Below are 22,765 nucleotides of genomic sequence, written 5' to 3'. Positions count from 1 at the left end.
CCCTGAGTGACCGGAACGCCCTTGATTTCAACATTATTGAGCCTCGAGTATTGCTCCAACTCCGCAACCCTTCTAGTCAGTGCCTCATTTTGCGCAACTAGTTCCTTGTTAGCTAGTTTCAATTCATCCTGCTTTGTTTTGATAGAGTCGAAACTGTCACACAGAAATTGAACACTATCAGTGAGAGACGCATGTTCCTGTGCTAGCTTTTCTTTAATTTTAGCTGTTAGTTCATTTGCAAGGGTATCAAGACTAGAGCGAACCAAAGACTCAAGTGCTTCAATTTTTTTGGCCAATTCTGCATTGGTTGGCATGACAGCAAATACACAAACGATAGCAAATACACAAACTAAGATAAACACTTACTGGGAGACAGCAGCTGCGGTAAAAGAGAACACACTAACGTGAGCAGAAAACAAGGACACCAACCTGCAGAGCAAGTAGGAAGCAATCAGAATGGGATCCAAGAACCATTTGCCACAGCCGCTGCCTCAAAAATGATGCACTTCCACAGGAAGCGTCGTTATTTATCCTTGTGACATCACGGTAGTAGGCGCCCTCTTTCGGATGATGATGTCGTGGATGTAGGCGATTCAGAGGCCACTGGACTTGACAGTTGATGAGCCGCACACGAGCCCTGAAGACAGCTGTATCCAGATAGCTGCAGAGCAAGTAGGAAGCAATCAGCATGGGATCCAAGAACCACTTGCCACAGCCGCTGCCTCAAATATGATAGGTCGATGCCCACCTGCTCGAAAGGCGTAGTAGGTGGTTTTGCGGGGTGAAGAAGGCCTTGCGGGGCACTGGTCGGTCGTTTGTGACGCTGGTGCTTCTTGCAGCTCGAGGCGTACTGCTTCGTAAAATCTCACATTCGAGGCCAGTAAGAACGCTGCTGTACTCGATGCAAGGTGCAAATGAACCCGAGGTGTCCTGACGTTGGATCATCATGCATAGTACGAAGAACGTCGCATCGAAGTCTTTCAGGTACAACCAGTGAGTAACATACACCGGTGGCTGAGTAATTCGTCTTGCACAACAGTCCATCATAAATGTGAAAGCGACCACTGCCTTTCAGACTGCAGGCGTCAGCAAACAAAGGGTCTAAAGATAAATCATTGAGTTGTTCCCGTTTGAAGATATTGGCGTCAGGAAACATGTGAGAGACCGCAGCAAAACAGATGTCGAAGGTATCTGCACTGCCTTCCGTCGTGGTCACTAGTAGGCGAGAAAGGCAATCAGTGTTAGTATGACATCTTCCACTTTTGTACGAAATGCTGAATTCAAATTCTTGGAGGCATAAAGCCCATCGTGCAAGGCGGCCAGAAGGGTCTCTGAGGGTAACAAGCCAACATAATGAATGATGGTCTGTCACAATCGTGAACGGACGGCCGTAGAGGTTAAGCTTCTGAATGGTGAATGCAGCCACTAAACATTCTTGCTCTGTCACCGTATAAATCATTTCAGCCTTGCTTAGAGATCGACTTGTATATATAAGCAGCGACATGCTTTGCATTATTATGGCGCTTAACAAGCACACCTTCGCTGCCAATTCCACTTCCGTCACTATGCACTTCAGTAGGAGCAGATGGATCGAAATGATGAAGAATAGTTCTTATGTAAGTAGAAGCTTCAGTTCAGACAATGCGGCATCACATTCAGGGGTCCACTCAAATGGGCTGTCTTTTCCCAATAAGCTCGTCAATGGGTGTAGAACGTCCGCGAATCTGGGCGAAAGTAGAAAGTAGTGACGAAAGTAGAAACGTAAGCCCAAGAAGCAGAGAAGTTCGTTTAGTGTCTGGGGTGGTTTGAATGTGCTGCCTGCTTTGATTTTGTTGGGATATGGCCTGACACCCTCTTTGTCAACTAAGTCACCGAAAACTAATGCTTGTTGTTCACCCAACCGGCACTTTTTAGAGTTCAAAATCAAAGCAGCCTTTTCGACACAGTCTAAAACAAGGCTTAAATGGACATTGTTATGCTCTACGAAGGTATGCCTAAAAATGACGACGTCGTCCAAGTAGCATAAGCATGCCTCCCATCTAAGACTACGAAGGACAGAGTCCATAAATCTTTCAAAGGTGGCGGGGGCATTGCAAAGCCCAAACGGCATCACATTCAATTGGTACAGTCCGTCAGGCATCACGAATGCGGTCTTCTCCTTGTCTGAAGGGTGCATAGGTATCTGCCATTATCCTGATTGTAAGTCTATTGAAGAAAAGTATGAAGCCAAGTGTAAGCAGTCAATAACATTGTCAATCCTAGGCAGCGGATATACATCCTTTTTGGTAACGGCGTGGAGTCTTTTGTTATCAACGCAAAACCATGAGGCACAGTTATAAGCAAGATGACCGGTGCTGCCAACGGGCTACACGACTCTCCAATGACACTCTTTTTCAGCATTTCCTGAACCTGGTCGCAATAACTTTTCGTTTTGATGACGCCACTCGGTAAGGTTTCTGTCGGATCGGATGGGCAGTGCTGGTGTCAATCCTATGATGAGCGCGAGAACATGGTAAAGGTAGTGGCTTCTCCTCTTGACAAAAGTCAAGCACAGAAGCATGTTGTCTCAACAGGTGGCATAACGTCTGCTGCTCCGGTGACCGTAAAGTGGCACTAATCATGCCTAACAATCTGCAACTCCTAAGAACAACTGCGCTTGCAGGAGACTGTACTTTTTTCGCTTTCATTGTTGTTGATGATCGCAATAGAATCTTCAGTGGAATCATCGAAGATGCCGAGCTTCATTCCTCGAGGGATCACAACCAGCGTTGGCAAACAGTTCAGTGCCCACAAAAAGGTTGCTCCTTCATCAACAGATACCAAACAATGAGGAACGAGTGTGCCTTTCTTAGCCCATTGAATGATGGCAGGTTCAATGATGGCGTCAAAAGATGTGGCAGATACTGGAGTGAGTACCACAACATACCTTATTGACCATGGTGGCACTGTCAGTTCATTCGAAATGATCAGAGCGTCCTTCATGGCCTGTGGCGCCTCATCAACAAAGACAGGAACAGTGTCACTGTTGACGGAAAGTTCACCAGTTTCATAGTCGATGAAAGCGCCACATCCTTGGAGAAAGTCAAGACCGAGATGAACATTGTGGGTATAACATTGCAACACAAGAAACTTTTTTGAGAACACCTTTCCTGTCAATAAGACGTTGAAGGCATGAACTCCGACAGAATGAAGTACCTCCCCACCAACACCACGAAATCTTGTTGATTCACCCCAAGAAAACTTGACTTTGTGGCCATTGTGATGTTTGAAAGAAAGATTCATAACTGATATCGTAGCTCCAGTGTCCACCAAAGCACTTGTACAAAAGCCATCTATTTCCACAAGTATCTTGTTCTTGGACCTGTTAACTGGTGGAGGCATCTGAGGCAAATCCTGTTGTGGGTCTCTGGCTAGTTTTCCTGCGGCGGGGGTAATGACAGCCGTCATCCTTGTGAAGGCGAGCGATGCAATCGGCCAGATGGGGGCACCAAACTACGGTGAGAAGCAGGGGAACTGCCACGGTGATTTTCCCGCCGAGAGGTACTCCTGGAATAGGCGGGCCAATGACTGTTGTTGCGACCAGTGTCCACTGGCGGAAACGCTGAAGAGGAATTGATTGGAATGTCGGCTCTCTCTGTCGACGAGAACCGAGCCACATGCCCGGCGATACCGCTGCCGTAGCATACAGGGGCTTGGCGGTATGCACTGTACCCCTGGAAGGCATTGCGCTGACGTGGTGGTGGTACAGATACATCTTCATTTGGGTCCTGATAGATGTTGGCCGGCTGGTGGGGGTAACTGAAACGGTCTCCGCATTTTGGCAGCAAGAAGTTATTGCGCTGTGACCTCAGTGGTGAGGGTGGTCTGTAGTTCTAGTCATCCACACCTGCTGCGGCAATCGACACGGGATGGGGAGATGGAGGCGGCGCGGGTGTAGCATCTTACGGCGTCAGGCGAGCGTGTCGAGTGAGGTCTTCTTGAACGATCTTGCATATTGTTGACGCGAGATCAAGCGGCATGTATTGGTAAGCTCCTCGAGCACAATAACATCTACTAGATGGCTGATTTTGTTAGTAACGTGGACGAACAGCCGCGCTGATTAGTGACCGCACTGGCCAAGCATAAGAAAAAAAAAAACCAAAAGCGTGGGCATCGGATGAGGAATCGTTCTACAATTGCACTCGACAGCTGCCTGTAGCTGCCAGCTCTATGAACTGAGCTTCAACTTTGGATTGTCTTAGGCTCAGAAGCAAGCCAGCAACAAAAACAGGGCAATCTCATTGCCATCACTATCGAGCAATTCTGGCCCCCATGCTTAGCAGTGATGGAAGTGCTGCTCCAAATTGCTCCAAAAGAGAAATGCTGCTTTAATGCTGCTCTAATGCTGCTCTAATGCTGCTCCAAAGTGCAATATTTGTCGGTTGCTGCTCTGAACCTGCTCTGAAATTACACTGAGAGAATGAGAATGATGAACTTTTACTGTTTGAATGACTCACAAAGTTCTTAAGAAACTGAAAAGAATCTGTGTACTATCATTCTTGTGTGCTGCTAGTGTGCAGCATTATTGGCTCGAATCTCATTTGTGCGAAAAGAATTGACATATTAAGCATATAGTTCGTTTGGCTGTTTTTTTTTTCTCAGCTAGACATGCTGGCTAATGCAGTCAAATGTGAAAATGAGCAGGACTGTCCTTATGTCATGTCCATTATTTACTGCTTATTTGGTAACAGTTATGTGGGACAGTGGTTACTTCTAAAATATGGCACTCAGATTGTCCAGTTTGATAATATTTCTGCCACAAACACTAGCAGTTTAAATTGTAGCTCATTTCAGAGAACTTTTTTGATGACCTGCCTTTGTTTGCTACATGAAATTTACATCGATTGCTGTCTGTTAAAGATATCTCATAAGAAATAATGATATTTATAAGATACTTCGTCACTGCTTTGAACTCCAATTAATGTATGGCAAACTTATTATCTCCTCCTAAAACATCAATAGCTGCTCTAAACTAGCATAATTTCTGCTCCAAAAACACTTATAGCTGCTAGTACTTTTTCTGCTCCAAAGTATGCTCCGAAAAGTAAACAGGCAATTCCATCACTGGTTCAGTAGACAGGGGTGGTTTGTGGTGGTTGCAACGCGTGTTTTACACTTTGTTGACGTATTTTTATGTTCTGAAAATGCATTAAAATATACAATGTCTAAAATATAAAACATACACGGCATGAAATATTTGCAGCTGGAAATGCATTGTCGAATTTCGGGCAAGTGGAATGGTAGAAGTGTTCATTGCTGCGAGAATAGATTTATGCATTGACACATATTGATTGAGAACAGAGAACTTCACGTTGTAGTGGAAATTTCGTAGAAGCTGCATTTGTTGTAGTGAGGTGTGGCTGTATAACACAAACAAATACTTTTCGACAGAATAGGACAAAACTTATCATGGGCTACTAACATTGTTTGTTCCATAAATAGGTACACTCTACTTATTGACATTTATTTTATCTTGATGTGCCATTCGGAACATGCAAAAGATTGCATGATAATTTAGCTTTATACACATATATGGTCACACTATCAATTCGTCAGCACTTCGATGCACCATTAAATGATGAAATAACCAAACCAACAACGTAGTGTCCAATCCTGACGCATTCTATCACCAATTAATTGCACATTTTGCACTGAGGTTGACAAGTCTGGGTTTGTATATATTGTATCAGTATTAGGTATGTAGTAGCTATTTATTCTGTATTACGCATTACATATACATTTTGTATGAACTGTGAAAGTTTTCTCTATCATGTACAGTTGCATACCTGTCAACTCTTCTGATTTTCCCATAAAATGTACGAATTTCGGCCATGCTACCGATTTTACGAATCTTGCCTGGAATTTTACGAGCAATATTTTATTTCTGAAATGAGAAATAGTAAAATAACATGGCCTCCGCGATTGGCTACGATGCATTTCCGTAGCTCTAGAGTTGCGGAGGGCACGAAAATGGTATTGTGATGTATTCCGCCACCAGAAGAGAAGAATATGTATTCCATCGTGTTACCATCATCACATACCTGCCAATGCGGGAGACTCCCGGATTTCGATCGTTTCTTCCGTTTGTACAGTTGCCATGAAAATCTCCCGGAAATCGAAATTAGTGTGCGAAGCCTGGCCGCATTGACGAAAATGCAGGTCAGCCTGTTCTGGGCTTTTTGCGAGCCCACCGCATTTTATCATAAACGAATTTTAGAGGCGTTCATCTACACGTACAGTAGAGTCTCAGTGATCCGAAACCCGCTTGTCTTGTCGTGGCGTCTTGTTTGGCAACATTTGCCAAAATAGAGCAGTTTCATCCGCATTGAAGATATCTTGGGCTCTATATCTTGCTGCGATATCTCGCCAGTTTTCCTCGAGCCATTTTTCTACGCTGTCCAGGTCCGCCACTCTGCTTTCATTTGTAACAGATTTGCCAACGATGTCGTGCCGTTCTTTGACCCGCTGAAGGCAGCCTGAACCGCTTTGTAAATAATTCTTGCCAAGCAGAAAAGCAAGGTTTTTGGCTTTCTGCTCGATCATAGGGCCGGACACCGGGATGTTTCGCGACCGAACGTCCACAAACCACTTGTAAACGGCTGCCTCAACATCTTCGTACATAGCAGCGCGCACATGTCGGGCGCCATGGGCACCTGGCCTTTTGTCGGACTTGGCTCTGGTGTCTGCCTTGTTCATCAGGATAGTACTCAAGGTGCTCCTTGGAATTTTGTACGCGGCGGCGACGTCGGACTTCTTTTCACCGCGCTCAACCCAATTGATGATTTCGAGTTTCGCGGCAAACGGCAAATTTTGCCTCTTTGCGCAAGCCATGATGACAGCGCCCAATACAGTTCACAGAGTACCAACAGGAAACACCACAGACCACGCTGAATCGGCAGCAGCAGGCACACAAGCATAAAGAAAGAAAAAATGGCGCTTACTTCTACCGCCTCCGCGCCTTGGAGAAAGCACGATGGCCTCTGATTGGCTGTAAGCGCTGCGAGTGGGCCAGGATCATTTCTTGGAGAGGGGTGTTCGCCCGCGCACAACCGGGTCTAACCAACTTTTTCTAGGGTGGCGCCGGCAGTTTTTCCCGCAACCGCGAGGGAAAGCCAACTTGCTGGGGCACTTTTGAGACACATGGAGTTTGATATATCAGTTGTCGTTGCTATTTTTGTTCGATAAAACAAAAACTTTTGCTATATATTCTCAATGTAAACTTACCGTGTTTAGGAATTGTTCGATATACGGGATAATTTGATATAAATGGGTTCGATATAGTCGGGCTCGACTGTATATGGCGACGACGTTGCTGACAAAAGTCCAAAAGAGCGCGCGCAGCCAACGCTCGACCAGTCAAAGCAACGCTGCTTTCTGCAAACCCTGTGCACAAAACCACGGTAGTTGCGATCATAGATAGCATAAAACGACTTAGTTCTGAAGGCACATGGATTGAAAACAAAAGTACCGTTTGCCGCAACCGCCGTGCACAAACCGCAGTTGCGGCGATGCAATAGCGATCTACGAACACCGAAGGCACGTGTTTGAAGCTGCAATAGATTAAAGGCGGTAAAGATGTTGAAAAGGCTAGAAGTGTCTGGCGTTTCTGTTCGAAGAATCTGGTAGCTACCAAAGCCGAAGCTTTGACCGGTTCGTCTGTTGGTTGAAAACATACATGAGTTGTTTGGACGGAAATCGATTTTCCTGCTAGTTGTTTTGAAGACTCGAAATTTCGGGAGCAGTAGTGCTCCCCCTATGAGACTCTCACTTTAGTGGGAAACCCTATCGTCGTGTGTTCGGCCACTCCGAGCCATTATGAGACGGCAACGCCGATGCATGCACTTGCATTTAGGACCCTCCTCCATTGTTTTTAGCAATTTTTTTTGTTTTTTGGTTCCGAAACTTAAAGAAACTATTTCAGAGCGTCAATATGACCTTCGGTGGCAAAACATGATTATGCTTGTTGTTAAAGGCAAATCTATCATAGCTGCAAATTAAAGAAGAAGTTGGTAAACCCTCACCCCCCTTTTCCGCTCGGGGCTTTTTCTAATTTTTCTGTTGCCAGGTTGGCAGGTATGCAGCTGTTTCAGTTTGGTTCTTTTATACCTTCTTATTTTGTGTGTAATAATATAATATCTGAGCAGCCCTTACACAATGGCTAGTGGGCTTGTAAGGTATTTCAGAAATAGATAGATAGATATATAGATATAAATGACTTATGCTTGAACTTCTATCGCTGTGTGTAGGGGGCAGCAGCGACATCCCGAAACCCAAAGAGACTGAGGAGGAGATGCTCATTCGTACGGGCGAGATGACACCGTTTGGCAGCACCGTTGCGCCCTCCTCCAGTCTGTGTGCTGCCCAGCCCTCGACCAGTGCACAGCTGGTGTCCCAGGTGCCACCTCCCCGCAAGAGGAAGAAGAAAGAACGGCTGGGCACGGTGACACGGCGCCGCTCGACAATGCCACAGAAAAGCCGCCTGGAGGAGGAGTTCGTCGTTGATCTTGATGAGAGTGACTCTGAGGTTTCGGGGCAATCTGATGAAGATTACCTACCCGAATCCTTGGGCAGTGATGAGGACTATGCTGGTGACATCGCTATTGTAAAAGGTGATTATGCATCAGTGCTTCTAAAAGGCAACATGGCTCCTGAATTTTTTTTTTTTGTGATGAAACTTCCTTGGTTTATAGAGTAAATTTGTGTGAAGTTTTCTAATATGCACTATCGTCACGGGGTCGTGACGTCAAAGAAGACAGAGACCGTTCATCTGTGCCAAATTTCTGGCCGGTCTACGGAAAGTGAGATTACAGCGATACACTCTGGTACCGATAGCGGCGAACAGAGCGTTGGTCGTCAATCAACTGACAAGCGGTGCAGCACGTCGGCATTTATACACTTGCCATCAAATATTCTAGCATTATCGCTAGCGGCCACGTAGGTTCTAGAACAATCTGTAATGTTCGCTAAGTGGGCGTAATTTTAACAAAGTGATCTACTGTATTCCCAAAGCTTCTCGAACACTGCAGGCGCGGTTTGTGCTGAGAATCACTGACAGTGAAACAGGGCGATAACAAAACTTGAGGAGGGAATGTGGCATTTTTTGTATTATACTAGGTAGTGTTAAAAATGTCAAAAACATTTTATGTGGTTTTCAGGCGCTTATAAATGTTTCTTTCATGTGAAAAACTCCACTCTTATGTTGAGCAACAGTGGAGCCATAGTTTGTCTAAACGGTGACTGTTACAGAGTAGTTAAGCACACCGCAAGAAAACAGAATGGACGTTGTAAACGCATTTGAACAGATGTTATGGTATGTTGGACATTCGCTCATGAGCCTACGTCAACTTAAGACTACTCACAAATATTCAACATGGCACAAAATTAGTTTAAATGGGCTGAGAACAGCCGTTTTCCTTTTGTTGCACTCTATATTCATTCCAAGTCATTCTGAAGTGCTTGTTGACTTTGTAACTGTCTCACTTTATATAAACCACGCCTCCGAAAATGGCACCGAGCATTTTAAATCTACATGTTGTACTAGCAAAAAAATGCATGTTTGTAATCAGCACACAAATAATACATAAACTCAGTGTGTTTCATTGAAATCAATAAAGTATTGGTAAAAACCACTCAGACGAAGTGTACCCCCCTTCCCTCCCCCCAAAAATGAGAGGTGGGGCCCATTCGCGTTAGTGTGACATCAAAGAAAGGCACGCCACTGTTTTGACAGGGGTTTGCAGGTGGGCATGATCGTATCAATCACTAATTCAAATTATTAGTGGAAGTTTATTACATTTTTTTGTAATGCAGAAAGAGAAACAAGAGACAAAGCCTCTTATGGGAATTTAGCATGCATGGACAGTACTCATGGATTCAGATGAGACATCAAATTTCTTACTATAATGACTAGTATGCACCATTTCTCATGATAACCATGTCATCACTCAACGAATTCGGTCTGAAGACAATGTAGGTTCCTATCTACGTGTTCGAATCGAAGTTACACTGATAATATTGTCACGGGCTGAGTAGACATTTGAGAATGACGATGACAAGGTGCTGAGGGGAACGTGCACGGACTGCAGCAGCGCTGTATGCATTTGCGCGCAAATATATTCTTCGAATACACTCTCTTCCCCGTAGCATCATTGGTGGAAGGTGTGGAGTATAATACGCTGTACAGCCCCAGGAGTTCGATCTTCGCAGCAGACGGCGCAATGCAGCTACCAAAATGGATGACCAGGTTACTCAATGTCAACAAGATCCGTCAGCCTCGCGGCCGATCGTTGTGCAACCTCGTGTCCAGGCCCATTCAACGGCACAAGTGACACAGACGTCGACGACTGGCTGGTTCTGTATGAGCGGGTCAGTAGCAGCAACCATTGAGATCCAAAGCTTATGTTGGCGAACATCATCTTATACTTGCATGGCATGCAAAACTATGATACGAAACTCATCAAGGAGAGTTAACCAGCTGAGACGTCTGTAAACAGAAATTATGCTATTTATTTAGGAAACCCATCGTACGACGAGTGGCTACAAAGAATGAGCTTGCAACTCGTGCCCAGACGTCCACAGAGCCGTACATTGCGTACATCCAGGACGTGTTGGCTTTGTGCCGCAAGGTCGACAAGGACATGCTTGGGGAAGACAAAGTCAGACACATCCTGAAAGGAATTGCTGATGACGCCTTCAATTTCCTGCTGTGCAAGGACTGTTCGACAGTAAAGTCGGTCATTGGAGCATGTCGTCACTTCAAACAAGCGAAACGTAGGCGCATTACTCACCGATTCGACCACCTTCCTAACATGGCAGCTACGTCCTCCTGCGAAGATTTGCAAGATTTTCTCACACTACATCAATGATCAGAGCCGCCAAACGTCACCAGAATAGTCCGTCAGGAACTCGAGACTATGGCACCCGCTGTCTAGCGTCAGTGCTCCAGGACACAATCTCGCAGCTGTTTCAATGATACAGGCTGTGGTTCTCCAAGAGATCGCCAATATGGGCATTTCGCCCTCTCATCAAAATGCCCCTGCTACTTACAGCTCGGCTCCTCCCCTAGTTGCGGCTGCCATTTCGAACCATACTTTCACATCACGATGAAACCCAGCCGAATGGCGCACTTATGATGATTGGCCCATATTTTTCACTTGCTATGAGATAGGACACATCGCTCGCCATTTTCGCAGCCGTTGGACCTCATCACCTCGACCAAGCTTCTATGACTGGGGATCCCGCTCCGAACATGCGCCCTATGCCTTGTCCTACCGTGCTGGGACAAGTACAGAGCATACTCCAGAGTGTCAGACCAGCCGCTTGCCATCGTTCCTGTGTCATCAGTCCCGCTCACCCCAACCTCGCTGCTCTCGGTCTCTCTAAGACCGTTGCTCGGAAAACTAGTCGGTGCAGCCCTCGGTGGTGACGCTGCATACACGACTCAGGCTGCACCTCCTCTGATTTTTCCCGACCAGCGGTGCAACCTTTTTACAATTCTCGTCAATGGTTTACCTGTAACTGCTCTTATTGATATTTGTGCACAAATATCTGTGATGAGCTCAGACCTCCTCCACCACCTCCAAACGTTCTGACGCCTGCGGTTGCGCCTACCATTGGTACAGCGGATGGGAGTATTCCTGCTGTGCTTGAAATGGGCACTGCGTGATTAACGATTTGTGAGCATCGAACTACAGTTCTGTTTGCTGTACTGGAAAATTGCCCTCACGACCTCATTCTTAGACTCGACATTCTGACCTCGCACTCTGCATTCATTGACTGTTCTGAAGGTCTTCTTTGGCTTGAACTCCCATTCTTCTTGTAGACCGTCTCTACCAGCCCACCTCGTCTACGCTCTGTCGATTTCCTCCGACTCCCGCCGCAAGCCGCAGTCCAAGTCCAGCTCTCGCCATTCACTCCAGTACCCGATAGTGATTATGTTGCTGCCCCAATTTCTGACGTGGCCATGGGTGCGATGCAGGATGGCCTGAGCTTCTCGGCAGACGAGCTCGGGCTTGCTCTGCGATGGCCTTGGCATGAAGACAGTGTGGAGCGTGTGAGAGCAGCTTTGATAAAAGTGGCTACAGGAACGCGCGTGGAATTGAATACGCATGTAGGACATTTGTGGCAGTTATCAAAGGAACACTGTGTGAGAACACGTCAGTGCCGCCACTCAGTCAACATTTTAACAAGGCAGGGACGTCAGCGTGATTGTCTTGCTGTATTTTTGCCAACTCAACACGCGCCTCCCACAGGCGTGTTCGCGGGCGTATGTCCTCTTTCGCACAGGTTCTTTCGTTCCACCTGCAGCATGAAAATTTGCACTCTTGAAGGCAGCAAAGCTGCATACCCAGCACTGTCGTGCTGCTTGTTTCGCTTCCATCAAGTATTGGGGATAAATGTAAGGACACGTGGTCACCAGGGGTGCTCGCATCTTGTCGGCAACGTGGCTGTGATTGAATATGTCGTGAGCAGGGTGAAACTGAATATGAGACATGGGTAGGTTTAGAATAACGTTTGCAAGTGTCGCAGGCGTTGCTTTAGTTGCGGGCGCCTCCCCGCAGGGGCGCCTGCGCAAGTAGGCGTTTGGTGTGTAGCGACACCACGGACCCGAGCTAACGGGGCAGTTCCTACTCCCTCCCACGCCTAGCCGTGCGTGGCTTTGCCGTGTCCGGGAAAAAGGGGATCCTGGGGGTTGAGCCGACGCTGGGTGATTGGACCTTTAAGGCCCCCTGGCAGAGGCAACACACCCCTTTGGCCCCGGCTTCACGTAGACGGCACCCCTGGGCTGACCCACCCAGGGGAAATCGGCAGTCGCCTTTTCCTATCTCTCTCTGCCTACATCTTCGTCTTTATCTCTCACTATCTATCTGTCCTGTCTTCTACTCTCTTCTGTTTACTTCCAATTTTCCTGGCGGCAAGGGTTAACCCTGTGCAAATAGCCTACCTTGGTCTAGGCGCATTGGGTTATGGCAGTGTTGTACGGCTGACGTCTGCAAGCTTTCAGCACCTGTAAACTTGCAGCGTCCCCTTGTTGGGCTCCGTGGTGGGTGGCTGCCAACGCTGCTGAACAAAAATAAGACCGGCATGCATGGCGCATTCCTTCTACTATCTGATCGTACAGGCCTAAAGCGGGTACGCACCGACGACAGAAATCTCTTCAACCAGCCAACAGAAACTTTTCCCCATTTCCACGTCATTCACTGTGAAAAAACTGAAAAGCAAGCCAGGACCGTCTCTCCTTTCCTAGTCTCTAGATGTCTTACCGAAACTCTTGGCACAGGATACAAGGTAACCAAAATGGCTAGTGGAGACCTTCTCCTCGAAATCCGTGACAAAGAACAATTTAAAAAGCTAGACCGTCTCTCAGATTTCGGTGGCATACCAATAACTGTAACACCACATAGATCAATGAACACAACTCGCGGAGTGGTATCCGACATGGACTTACTTGACTTGACTGAGACTGAACTTTTGGAGGGGTGGAAGAGCCAAAATGTCACTAATGTACAGAGAATCATCATCAGAAGAGACAATAAAGAAACACCGACGAAACACTTAATACTTACATTTGCATCCAGTAAACTACCGGAATCAATTCAAACAGGGTACACAAAGACATCTATATATCAGGCCGTACATACCAAACCCTCGTCGTTGCTTCCAATGCCAGAGGTATGGCCATGGCTCTAAAACCTGTCGTGGTCGCCAGACTTGTGCGCAATGTGGAGTCCTAGGCCACGTGTCTGAGAACTGCAAACAACCGCCACACTGTGTAAACTGCGAAGGAAACCATGCCGCATATTCACGCTCCTGCACATACTGGAAAAAAGAAAAAGAAATAATTACGTTGAAGGTAAAGGAGAATATTACATTTAAGGAAGCACGGCGAAGAGTCGCTCCATTCTATGGACCTACATACGCTGATGCGGCGCGTCAGGGGGCACCGCCGCACCAGCCCTCGCCACCCCTCCGGCCCGCGCATTCCGAGCCGGCGGTTGTGGCACCTGCCCCCAAGGCGGCTGTAGCCCAGGCTACACCACCTACTCCCAAACAGAGACCGGAGACTCCAGAGTCTTCGGGTCTCAAGGCCTCCCCTCACCAGGCGAGGCCCAAAATTCGAACTAACAGCCCGCATGTGCGAGCATCCAGTGCCTCCGAGGAGGCAATGGATACATCGGCACCCTTGGTGCAGAAAGAGCGGCGTGGCTCCTTGGAGCGCGCCAAGAAAACAAAAAAGCAAATAACAGGGCCTGATGACGGCCCTGTTAAGTGAACTCAAACTCCCCGTCTAAACAGCCACTCGCTTTTCGTACACACAGCATTATTTTACATTCACCATGAACACTCAAATTATACAATGGAACGTCAGGGGCCTCCTCAGAAACCTTGACGACATCCAAGAACTCCTACACGAACACTCCCCAAAAGTGCTGTGTGTACAAGAAACACACCTAAATTCAAAACACACAAGTTTTCTTCGTAAATACGTTATTTTTCGAAAGGACCGAGATGATGCCATGACATCATCCGGAGGTGTTGCCATCATAGTAAATCAAGGAATTGCATGCGCACACTTACAACTCCAAACATTCCTTGAGGCAGTGGCTGTTCGAGCGGTTCTTTTCAATAAACTGGTCACAATCTGCAGTATTTACATTCCTCCTAGCTATCAGCTGCAAAAACGTGATTTATACTCTTTAATTGATGAACTTCCGGAGCCCTATGTTCTCCTTGGAGACTTCAATGCGCATAGCAGGCTATGGGGTGATTCTCGGTATGACGCGCGAGGTCGACTGATCGAACAGTTCCTTCTCTCGTCGAGCGCGTGTCTGCTGAATCGAAAAGAACCAACCTATTATAACCTCGCTAATAACACCTACTCCTCCATAGACCTGAGCATAGTATCTCCATCTCTTGTGCCTCTACTCCAGTGGAAAGTTGTCAGTAATTTGTACGGAAGTGACCACTTCCCCGTAGTTTTGAGCACAACGACAGTAACTGAGTGTCCACCATGTGTTCCCAAGTGGCTCATAAACAGAGCCGACTGGAAACAGTTTCATACTATCGCTTGTCTAGGTTGGAATGACATCTGTACTTTGAACATTGATGTTGCTGTGAAATACTTCACAGCGTTTTTGATTGATGCTGCAACAAAATGCATCCCACAAACAAATGGACACCCTGGAAAACGATGTGTGCCATGGTGGAACTCTGAATGCCGAAACGCGCGCAAACGGCAAAACAGAGCTTGGAGGCTGCTTCGGAACTCACCGACAGCCGAAAATCTTGAAACCTTCAAGAAAATAAAGTCTCAAGGCAGGAGAACGCGTCGGCAGGCCAGAAGAGAAAGCTGGCAGAAGTTTTTGTCAGGGATCAATTCTTACACACAAGAGGCCAAAGTCTGGAACATGGTCGGTAGGATAGCAGGGAAACAAGTACACACACTTCCACTCGTAAACACTCAAGGTGATACCTTGGAAGATCAGGCAAACTTACTCGGGGCACATTTTGAACGGGTATCCAGCTCGTCCCACTATACTGACACTTTCCAAAAATACAGAACAAGAATAGAAAAGCAGAAACTCGAACACAAATGCACTAGATACGAGGCATATAATCAAGCGTTCAGTCTAGCTGAGCTGCGAATGTCTCTAAACTCCTGCAGTACTTCTGCCCCAGGTTCTGACCGTGTCGTATATGAAATGTTAAAAAACCTACCGATCGAAACACGAAAAACCTTACTTTGTTTGTACAATGCTATCTGGTTTTCTGGCACTATCCCTAACTCCTGGAAAGAGGCTATTATAATTCCCATTTTGAAAGAGGGCAAGGACCCTTCTTTACCTTCGAGTTATAGGCCTATTGCACTCACAAGCTGCTTGTGCAAAATCTTCGAAAAAATGATAAACTGCAGACTTGTACATTTTCTTGAAACAAACAATTTGCTCGACCCATTTCAGTGCGGGTTTCGAGAAAGTAGATCCACCACAGACCACCTTGTTCGTATCGAGGCACAGATCAGGGACGCCTTCGTCCATAAACAATATTTTCTCTCTGTGTTCCTCGATATCGAAAAGGCTTATGATACTACATGGCGTTTTGGAATTCTAAGAGACCTGTCCCACCTTGGCGTGCGCGGAAGAATGTTTCACATAATCGAAAGTTACCTGTCAAACCGGACATTCCGTGTCCGAGTGGGCACGGCTCTTTCCCAAACATTCGTCCAGGAAACAGGCGTGCCACAAGGTGGTGTACTTAGCTGCACACTTTTTCTCATCAAGATGAATTCCTTGCACTTGTCCATCCCTCGCAATATGTTTTATTGTACATATGTCGACGACGTCCAGCTTGGCTTTAGATCTTGCAACCTGGTAATGTGCGAGCGACAGGTTCAGTTAGGTTTAAACAAGGTCTCCAAATGGGCAGAGGAAAACGGATTCCGACTGAACCCACAAAAGAGCACGTGTGTCTTGTTCTCCCGAAAGAGAGGCATGCACTCAGAACCTGACATTGAATTGAACGGTCAACGTCTGTCTGTCAATGCGGAGCATAAATTCTTAGGATTAATCTTGGACAACAAGTTGACCTTCGTACCGCACATCAAGTATCTAAAAACAAAATGTTTAAAAGCCATGAATGTTTTAAAAGTATTGTCACGTACTACGTGGGGTAGTGACAGGCAATGTCTCATGACTCTGTATCGAAGCCTCATTCGCACCCGCTTAGATTATGGGGCCATTGTTTATCAGAGTGCGACTCAAAGTGCTTTGAAGATGCTGGACCCCGTGCACCATTTGGGCATCCGCCTTTCTACGGGTGCTTTTCGCACCAGCCCCGTAGAAAGCCTTTATGTTGAGTCAAATGAGTGGTCGCTTCATCTTCAGAGAACTTACATGTCCTTTGTTTATTTCCTTAAGGTGAAAGCAGATAAGAAGCACCCCTCATACTCCACTATTAATGATTTGTCGAGCTCCATTCTGTTTCAAAACAGGCCTTCGATGAGGCAGCCCTTCTCAGTTCGCCTGAAAAGTCTAGCTGAGGAAACTGGAGTCTCACTTGAACATAGTTTAATGGCTCCTGTAGCATATCTGCCACCGTGGCGATGGCAGACTATAGACTGTGATGTGTCCTTTCTTGAAGTTACAAAACATGCGCCTATTGCCCATATCCAAACATACTTCCTGGAACTTCAACACAAATACACACGTCCTGAGTTCTTTACAGATGCCTCCAAGTCCAACTCCTCTGTGTCCTACGCTGTTGTCGGCCCATACTTCTCGGATGCTGGCCCTCTACATCTAGGCACAAGTATCTTCACAGCGGAAGCTTACGCGATACTTGTGGCAGCTAAACACATCAAACAATTACACATACAAAAAGCAGTAATTTATACAGACTCCCTCAGTGTGGTAACGGCTCTGCACAGTCTTAAAAAACAAAAAAACCCGGTCCTCATCTCACTTTACTCCATTTTGTGCACACTCTACACACTCAAACAACATGTTGTAGTGTGCTGGGTGCCAGGGCACCGCGAGATTCAAGGCAACGTGAGGGCGGATCAGCTCGCTGCATCCGCCCACAAAAACACTGCCCCTACACCTATATCAGTCCCGGCCCTCGATCTTAAGCCGTCTCTCAAACGAAACCTCAGAGTATACTGGCAGAGCAAGTGGGATACACATACACAAAACAAACTACACGTTATTAAGCCACACCTTGGTCATTGGCTGCCCGTATCGAAATCGCGTCATACAGAGGTAATACTAACGAGACTCAGGATAGGACACACATGTATGACACACACACACCTTTTGTCTGGTGGCGATCCACCATTGTGTGACAGATGTGGTGAACCATTGACAGTCCTTCACATTTTAATTGAGTGCAAACAATTGGACACTGTAAGAGAACAACACTTTCCATTACCCTACCGACAACATATACCTTTACACTCTGCAATGTTCGTCAGTAGGGAACCGCTTTTTAGTCACAAATCATTGTTAGCGTTTTTTAAAGAAATTCATAGTTTCCATATCATATACCCAGGCATCCCGTAGCATGACCTCTCCAGAGAGGTTTTTGCTGCGGTGGTTACACAAGAAAGCACTTGCCTCACGGCCCTTGGACGCAAGGGTATGAACGAGTGAGGCACTTGTGCTAATGCCATACATATCCACCATCGTCTTTTATTATCACCAACTTTTGTCATCTATTCACACCACACACACCTTTCACGGCATGGTCATGATTTTATTACTTGTATGTTTTTACCCGCCTTACCGCGAGGAATTTTATGGCCCTTATACAGCCGCTTATCACAATCATTGTCCATTTTTTTTAGCAAGATGAACTGGCGCTCTTTGGCCGTGAAACGGCCCTTGCGCCATAAAACAACAAACATCATCATCATCATCATAGTTGCGGGCGCCTTATGTGTTTTAGAATAGCGTTTGCTCCCCCTATGAAAAGTGTATAGGACTTTCGCCCTGACCGCAAACCCAAGTGCATGGAAGCTACACACAGCACTTTGCAGGCCTTGCGGGCCGCGATCAGTGCTTGCTATTCCGAATTTTCTGGGGGCGGGTCGTGAACGTTAACAGCGGCTCGCGTTACGACGTATGGGCAGTGGCAGTGACAGCACCGCAAGGACTCGCGGTAGGACATAACCTTTATTTCTGCGTGCGTGTAAGCATAGTCTGCATGATAAAGCTGGTAGATGAACCGTGCGCTCGCTGGCGTTAAGGCGTAAGCATTGCTCCTCTGCAAGAGCAAAAGTGGTGGGCAGACTCGATATTCACTGCGGGTGTCTGTCAATCAAACTGATAGACGCGTGAACTCGGATACAAACTCGTTGATTCTGAGGGGATACAAACTCGTTGATTCTAAGAAGGCCAGAGTTCAACTCGTAACTGTGATGGTGCCAGTGTGACTGTTAAGCATTTGATGCAGTGAACGCTACACGGCCACAAAGAGAGAGCACCCCTGTGCACATGCAACACGCTTTTTATCCCCCTCTGTCTGTGCACGCGCATCTGAAACGCGAACTGCGTGTGCGACGCGAACTGCGTGTCACTGGCACGCTGGTGCGCGTTCGTTGCAGTGCACTTGGGAGTGTTCCCTCACTTGTGAAACGCAGACAACATTCTCTTCGGCGAGCACCACTTGAGAGAGCTCAGCTGATGGGCGTCTCTTGCACTGCCAGTCCTCAGTCATGATAGGGTGCACTTTTGCGCTCAGTGGAACGACAAACAAATGAAAGAAGATGTCTCTGGTTTGAAAACACTGCCCAACTTGGTCGACCGTCTTTGACGCGATGACTGGTTTCATCGTAACCAAGAAAACGCAGCGTGCTGAGGGGTGGATTTTACTCTTTCGTACTGTTGGCTCGTTCATAAGGGTTTGTCGCCAGGGCTCAGGAAGATCCCGAGTTTGGCTAACTCGGCCGATCCTGCATAGCGCCTCATGACGCGTAATGTCGCGCTCTTCAACACGGTGGTTACTGCTAAGGACAACCGAACTTCATTTCCCATCCTCAATTTGGGCTTCTCGGCGCAAGTTATTCCTCGCGGCATGTCACTTGCATGTCTGACACCACTGGTCGACCACACAGTTTCCGCCCTAACCACTGATGCGCCACCCAATTTTTCATCAACGTCACCCTCATCACGTTCCTGTTCCGACCTTTTCATGCCAATGATATCCGACAAGCTCATCTTTGAAGAAGTCTCTGCTCTCCGTCGCATTCTCGTTTCTTATCAGGACATCTTTGACTTCGGTGACCGTAATTTGGGCCAGAAATCCGCAGTAACCCATTGCATCGATATTTGTGACGCTCGACCCATTCGCCGACGGTCCTACCGTGTGTCAGCCCCGGAGCGTGCTATTACATAGTGGGAAGTGGATAAAATGCTTCATAAGGACGTAATCGAACCCTCATCTAGTCCCTGGTCCTCACCCGTTGTACTTGTTAAAAAGAAGGACAACTGCTGGAGATTCTGTGTTGACTACTGCCATATCAACCATATTACCAAGAAAGATGTCTATTCTCTTCAGCGCATAGATGATGCACTCGATTGCTTACACGTGACAAATATTTTTTTTTCAGTAGACCTTCGCTCAGGCTACTGGCAGATCACTGTGGACCAGAAAGGCAAATAGAAGACGGCTTTTGTGACTCCTGATGGACTTTATCAGTTCAAAATGATGTCTTTTGGATTATGTAATGCCCCTGTGACTTTTGAGTGCATGAGAAACTCTCTTTCGAGGCATGAAGTGGACCATCTGCCTCTGCCATCTTGACGATGTTATCGTTTTTTCGACTACTTTCCAAAACTATCTTACCCGTCTGTCCACAGTGCTTGATGTTTTCTGACGTACCAACCTGCAATTTAACTCGTCCAAATGTGTCTTTAAACGACGCCAAATGTGCGTACTCTGCCATCTTGTTGACGGTGTGGGCGTACAACTAGACCCTGTGAAAGTTCGAGCAGCTCGTGACACCCCGCTCAACCAAGGACGTCCGAAGCTTTCTGGGATTGTGCTCCTACTTTCGTCGTTTTGTCGAGAATTTCAGTGAAATAGCCCGCCCTCTAACCTGCCCCCTCAAAACGGATGTCGCATTCACCTGGGGCCAACAGGAAGCAAACCCCTTCTCGTCGTTCACTGACACTCTCACCAATCCACCAGTTCTAGCACTTTTCGACCCATCTGCTGCGACGGAGCTTCGTACCGATGCCAGTGACCACGGCCTAGGCGCAGTGCTGGCGAAACAGCAACAAGGTATGCACCGTGTCGTCGTGTACGTAACCCGACTGTTGTTGCGCTCGGATCAAAGTTATTCGATAACAGAATGCGAGTGCTGAGCTCTTGTTTGGGTCATTGGGAAATTCCGACTGTACCTGTATGGCAGACAATTCTTGGTTATTACGGACCACCATGTGCTTTGCTGGCTCTCCTCACTCACGGACCCTACGGAACACCTTGGTCGCTGGGCGCTGTGCTTACAAGAGTACACTTTTTTTGTATCCTATAAATCCGAACAACTTCACAAAGATGCCGACTGTTTGTCCCGTTAGCGAGTCGATTCCCCTGAAATGACAGAAGATGGACTAGAAGCCCTCGTTCTCTCAATTACAGCCTTCACCAACATAGCTACTAAACTACGTCGCGACTTCTTCTTGCATCCTATTATCAGTGGTCTGCAATCTCCCCTTCCTGACCACTCCTTACAGATGTTTGCCTTCACGACGACTTCTTGTACCGCTACAACGCCCGGCCTGATGTTTCTGAGCTTTTTCTCGTTGTTCCTGCGCATCTCCGCTCAGACGTTTTGGCCCAGCTTCACGATGCACCCACCGCTGGGAACCTAGGGGTGTCACGCACGTATGACCGTGTTTGCCGACGATTATTTTGACCTGGCGTCTACTGTTCTGTGCGACAGTTTGTTGCGGCGTGCGGCAAGACACCTACGCTGGGGCCTGCTGGTACCCTCCAGTGCATAGAAATACCAGATGAGCCATTTTTTTCAACTCGGCCTCGATCTTCTAGGACCTTTTCCCGCATCAGCCACCGGTAATAAGTGGATTGCCATCGCAATTGACTATGCAACGCAGTATGCTGTTACACGAGCCCTCCCCACCAGTCGCGCTACTGATAAAGCCGATTTCATTTTTCATGACATTATTCTGCGTCATGGGGCTCGTCGTCAGTTGATCACCGACCGCGGCCGCTGTTTTCTATCTAAAGTAGTCGACAAGCTTCTGTGATCCTGTTCTACCCACCACAAGTTCACTACAGCATACCACCCACAAACCGACGGCCTCACTGAACACCTCAACCGAACCCTGACAAATATGTTAGCGATGTACATCTCCCAGGATCACAAAGAAGATTGGGACATCCACTTACTTACCGTTATCTTCGCATACAATTCTTCACGTCATGATACAGCTGGATTTACTCCTTTTTACCTACTGTTTGGTTGTGACGTGTTTTTACCCATGGACACCATACTCCAACCTGACGCCACCTCATCGACTGCCTATGCTGGTGATGCCCGGCCCCGTGCTGACATCGCCCACGAAGTTGCCCGGCATCGTTTATGTGCCTTGCAGCTTATCCAAAAGCCCAGCCGCGGTGGTCTAATGGCTAAGGTACTCGGCTGCTGACCCGCAGGTCGCGGGACCAAATCCCGGCTGCGGTGGCTGCACTTTCTATGGAGGCAGAAATGCTGTAGGCCCGTGTGCTCAGATTTGGGCCCACGTTAAAAAACCCCAGGTAGTCGAAACTTCTGGAGATCTTCTCTGCGGCGTCCCTCATAATCATATGGTGGTTTTGGGACGTTAAACCCCACATATCAATCATCAATCAATCAGCTTAACCAAAAGAGTGCTTACGATCGCCGGCACCGTGACGTACAGTAATTTCGGGGGTCGCTTATTTTGATGTGGATACCATCACGTGTCGGTCTCTGTGAAAAACTCGTGTCCCGTTACGTTGGCCCTTACAGCGTCATACTCAAGGTCGCCAGCGTGAGCTATCAGATTGCTCCATTCCGTACCACGTCAGCAATAGCTTCAGTCCCGACCGATATAGTGCATATCTCCCGACTTAAACCATACTACTGGCGCCTTGAGGATTGATCGAACCGGTATGGTGCTTCTGCTGCCGGTGGGCAATATCACGGGCTGAGAAATACCTGAGAATGACGACGGCGAAGTGCTGAGGT

At 47.2% G+C, this 22,765-nt stretch overlaps 1 protein-coding gene across 8 annotated transcripts in view; it reads left to right on the top strand.

Annotated features, from left to right (window-relative positions):
* Positions 1 to 22,765, top strand: part of LOC119181217 (DNA excision repair protein ERCC-6) — a 794,400-nt gene that overhangs the window by 121,781 nt on the left and 649,854 nt on the right. For all 8 annotated transcript variants that reach the window (XM_075882812.1, XM_075882811.1, XM_075882810.1 and 5 more), the window contains exon 5: positions 8,286 to 8,648. In XM_075882812.1, coding sequence (XP_075738927.1) covers positions 8,286 to 8,648 — 363 coding nt within the window. The remainder of the gene's footprint in view (positions 1 to 8,285; positions 8,649 to 22,765) is intronic.

The sequence above is a fragment of the Rhipicephalus microplus genome, unplaced genomic scaffold (genome assembly GCF_043290135.1).
Source record: "Rhipicephalus microplus isolate Deutch F79 unplaced genomic scaffold, USDA_Rmic scaffold_14, whole genome shotgun sequence".
Lineage (NCBI taxonomy): Eukaryota > Metazoa > Arthropoda > Arachnida > Ixodida > Ixodidae > Rhipicephalus > Rhipicephalus microplus.
The sequence above is the reverse complement of the archived record's forward strand: the minus strand, read 5'-3'. Positions and strand labels throughout refer to the sequence as shown.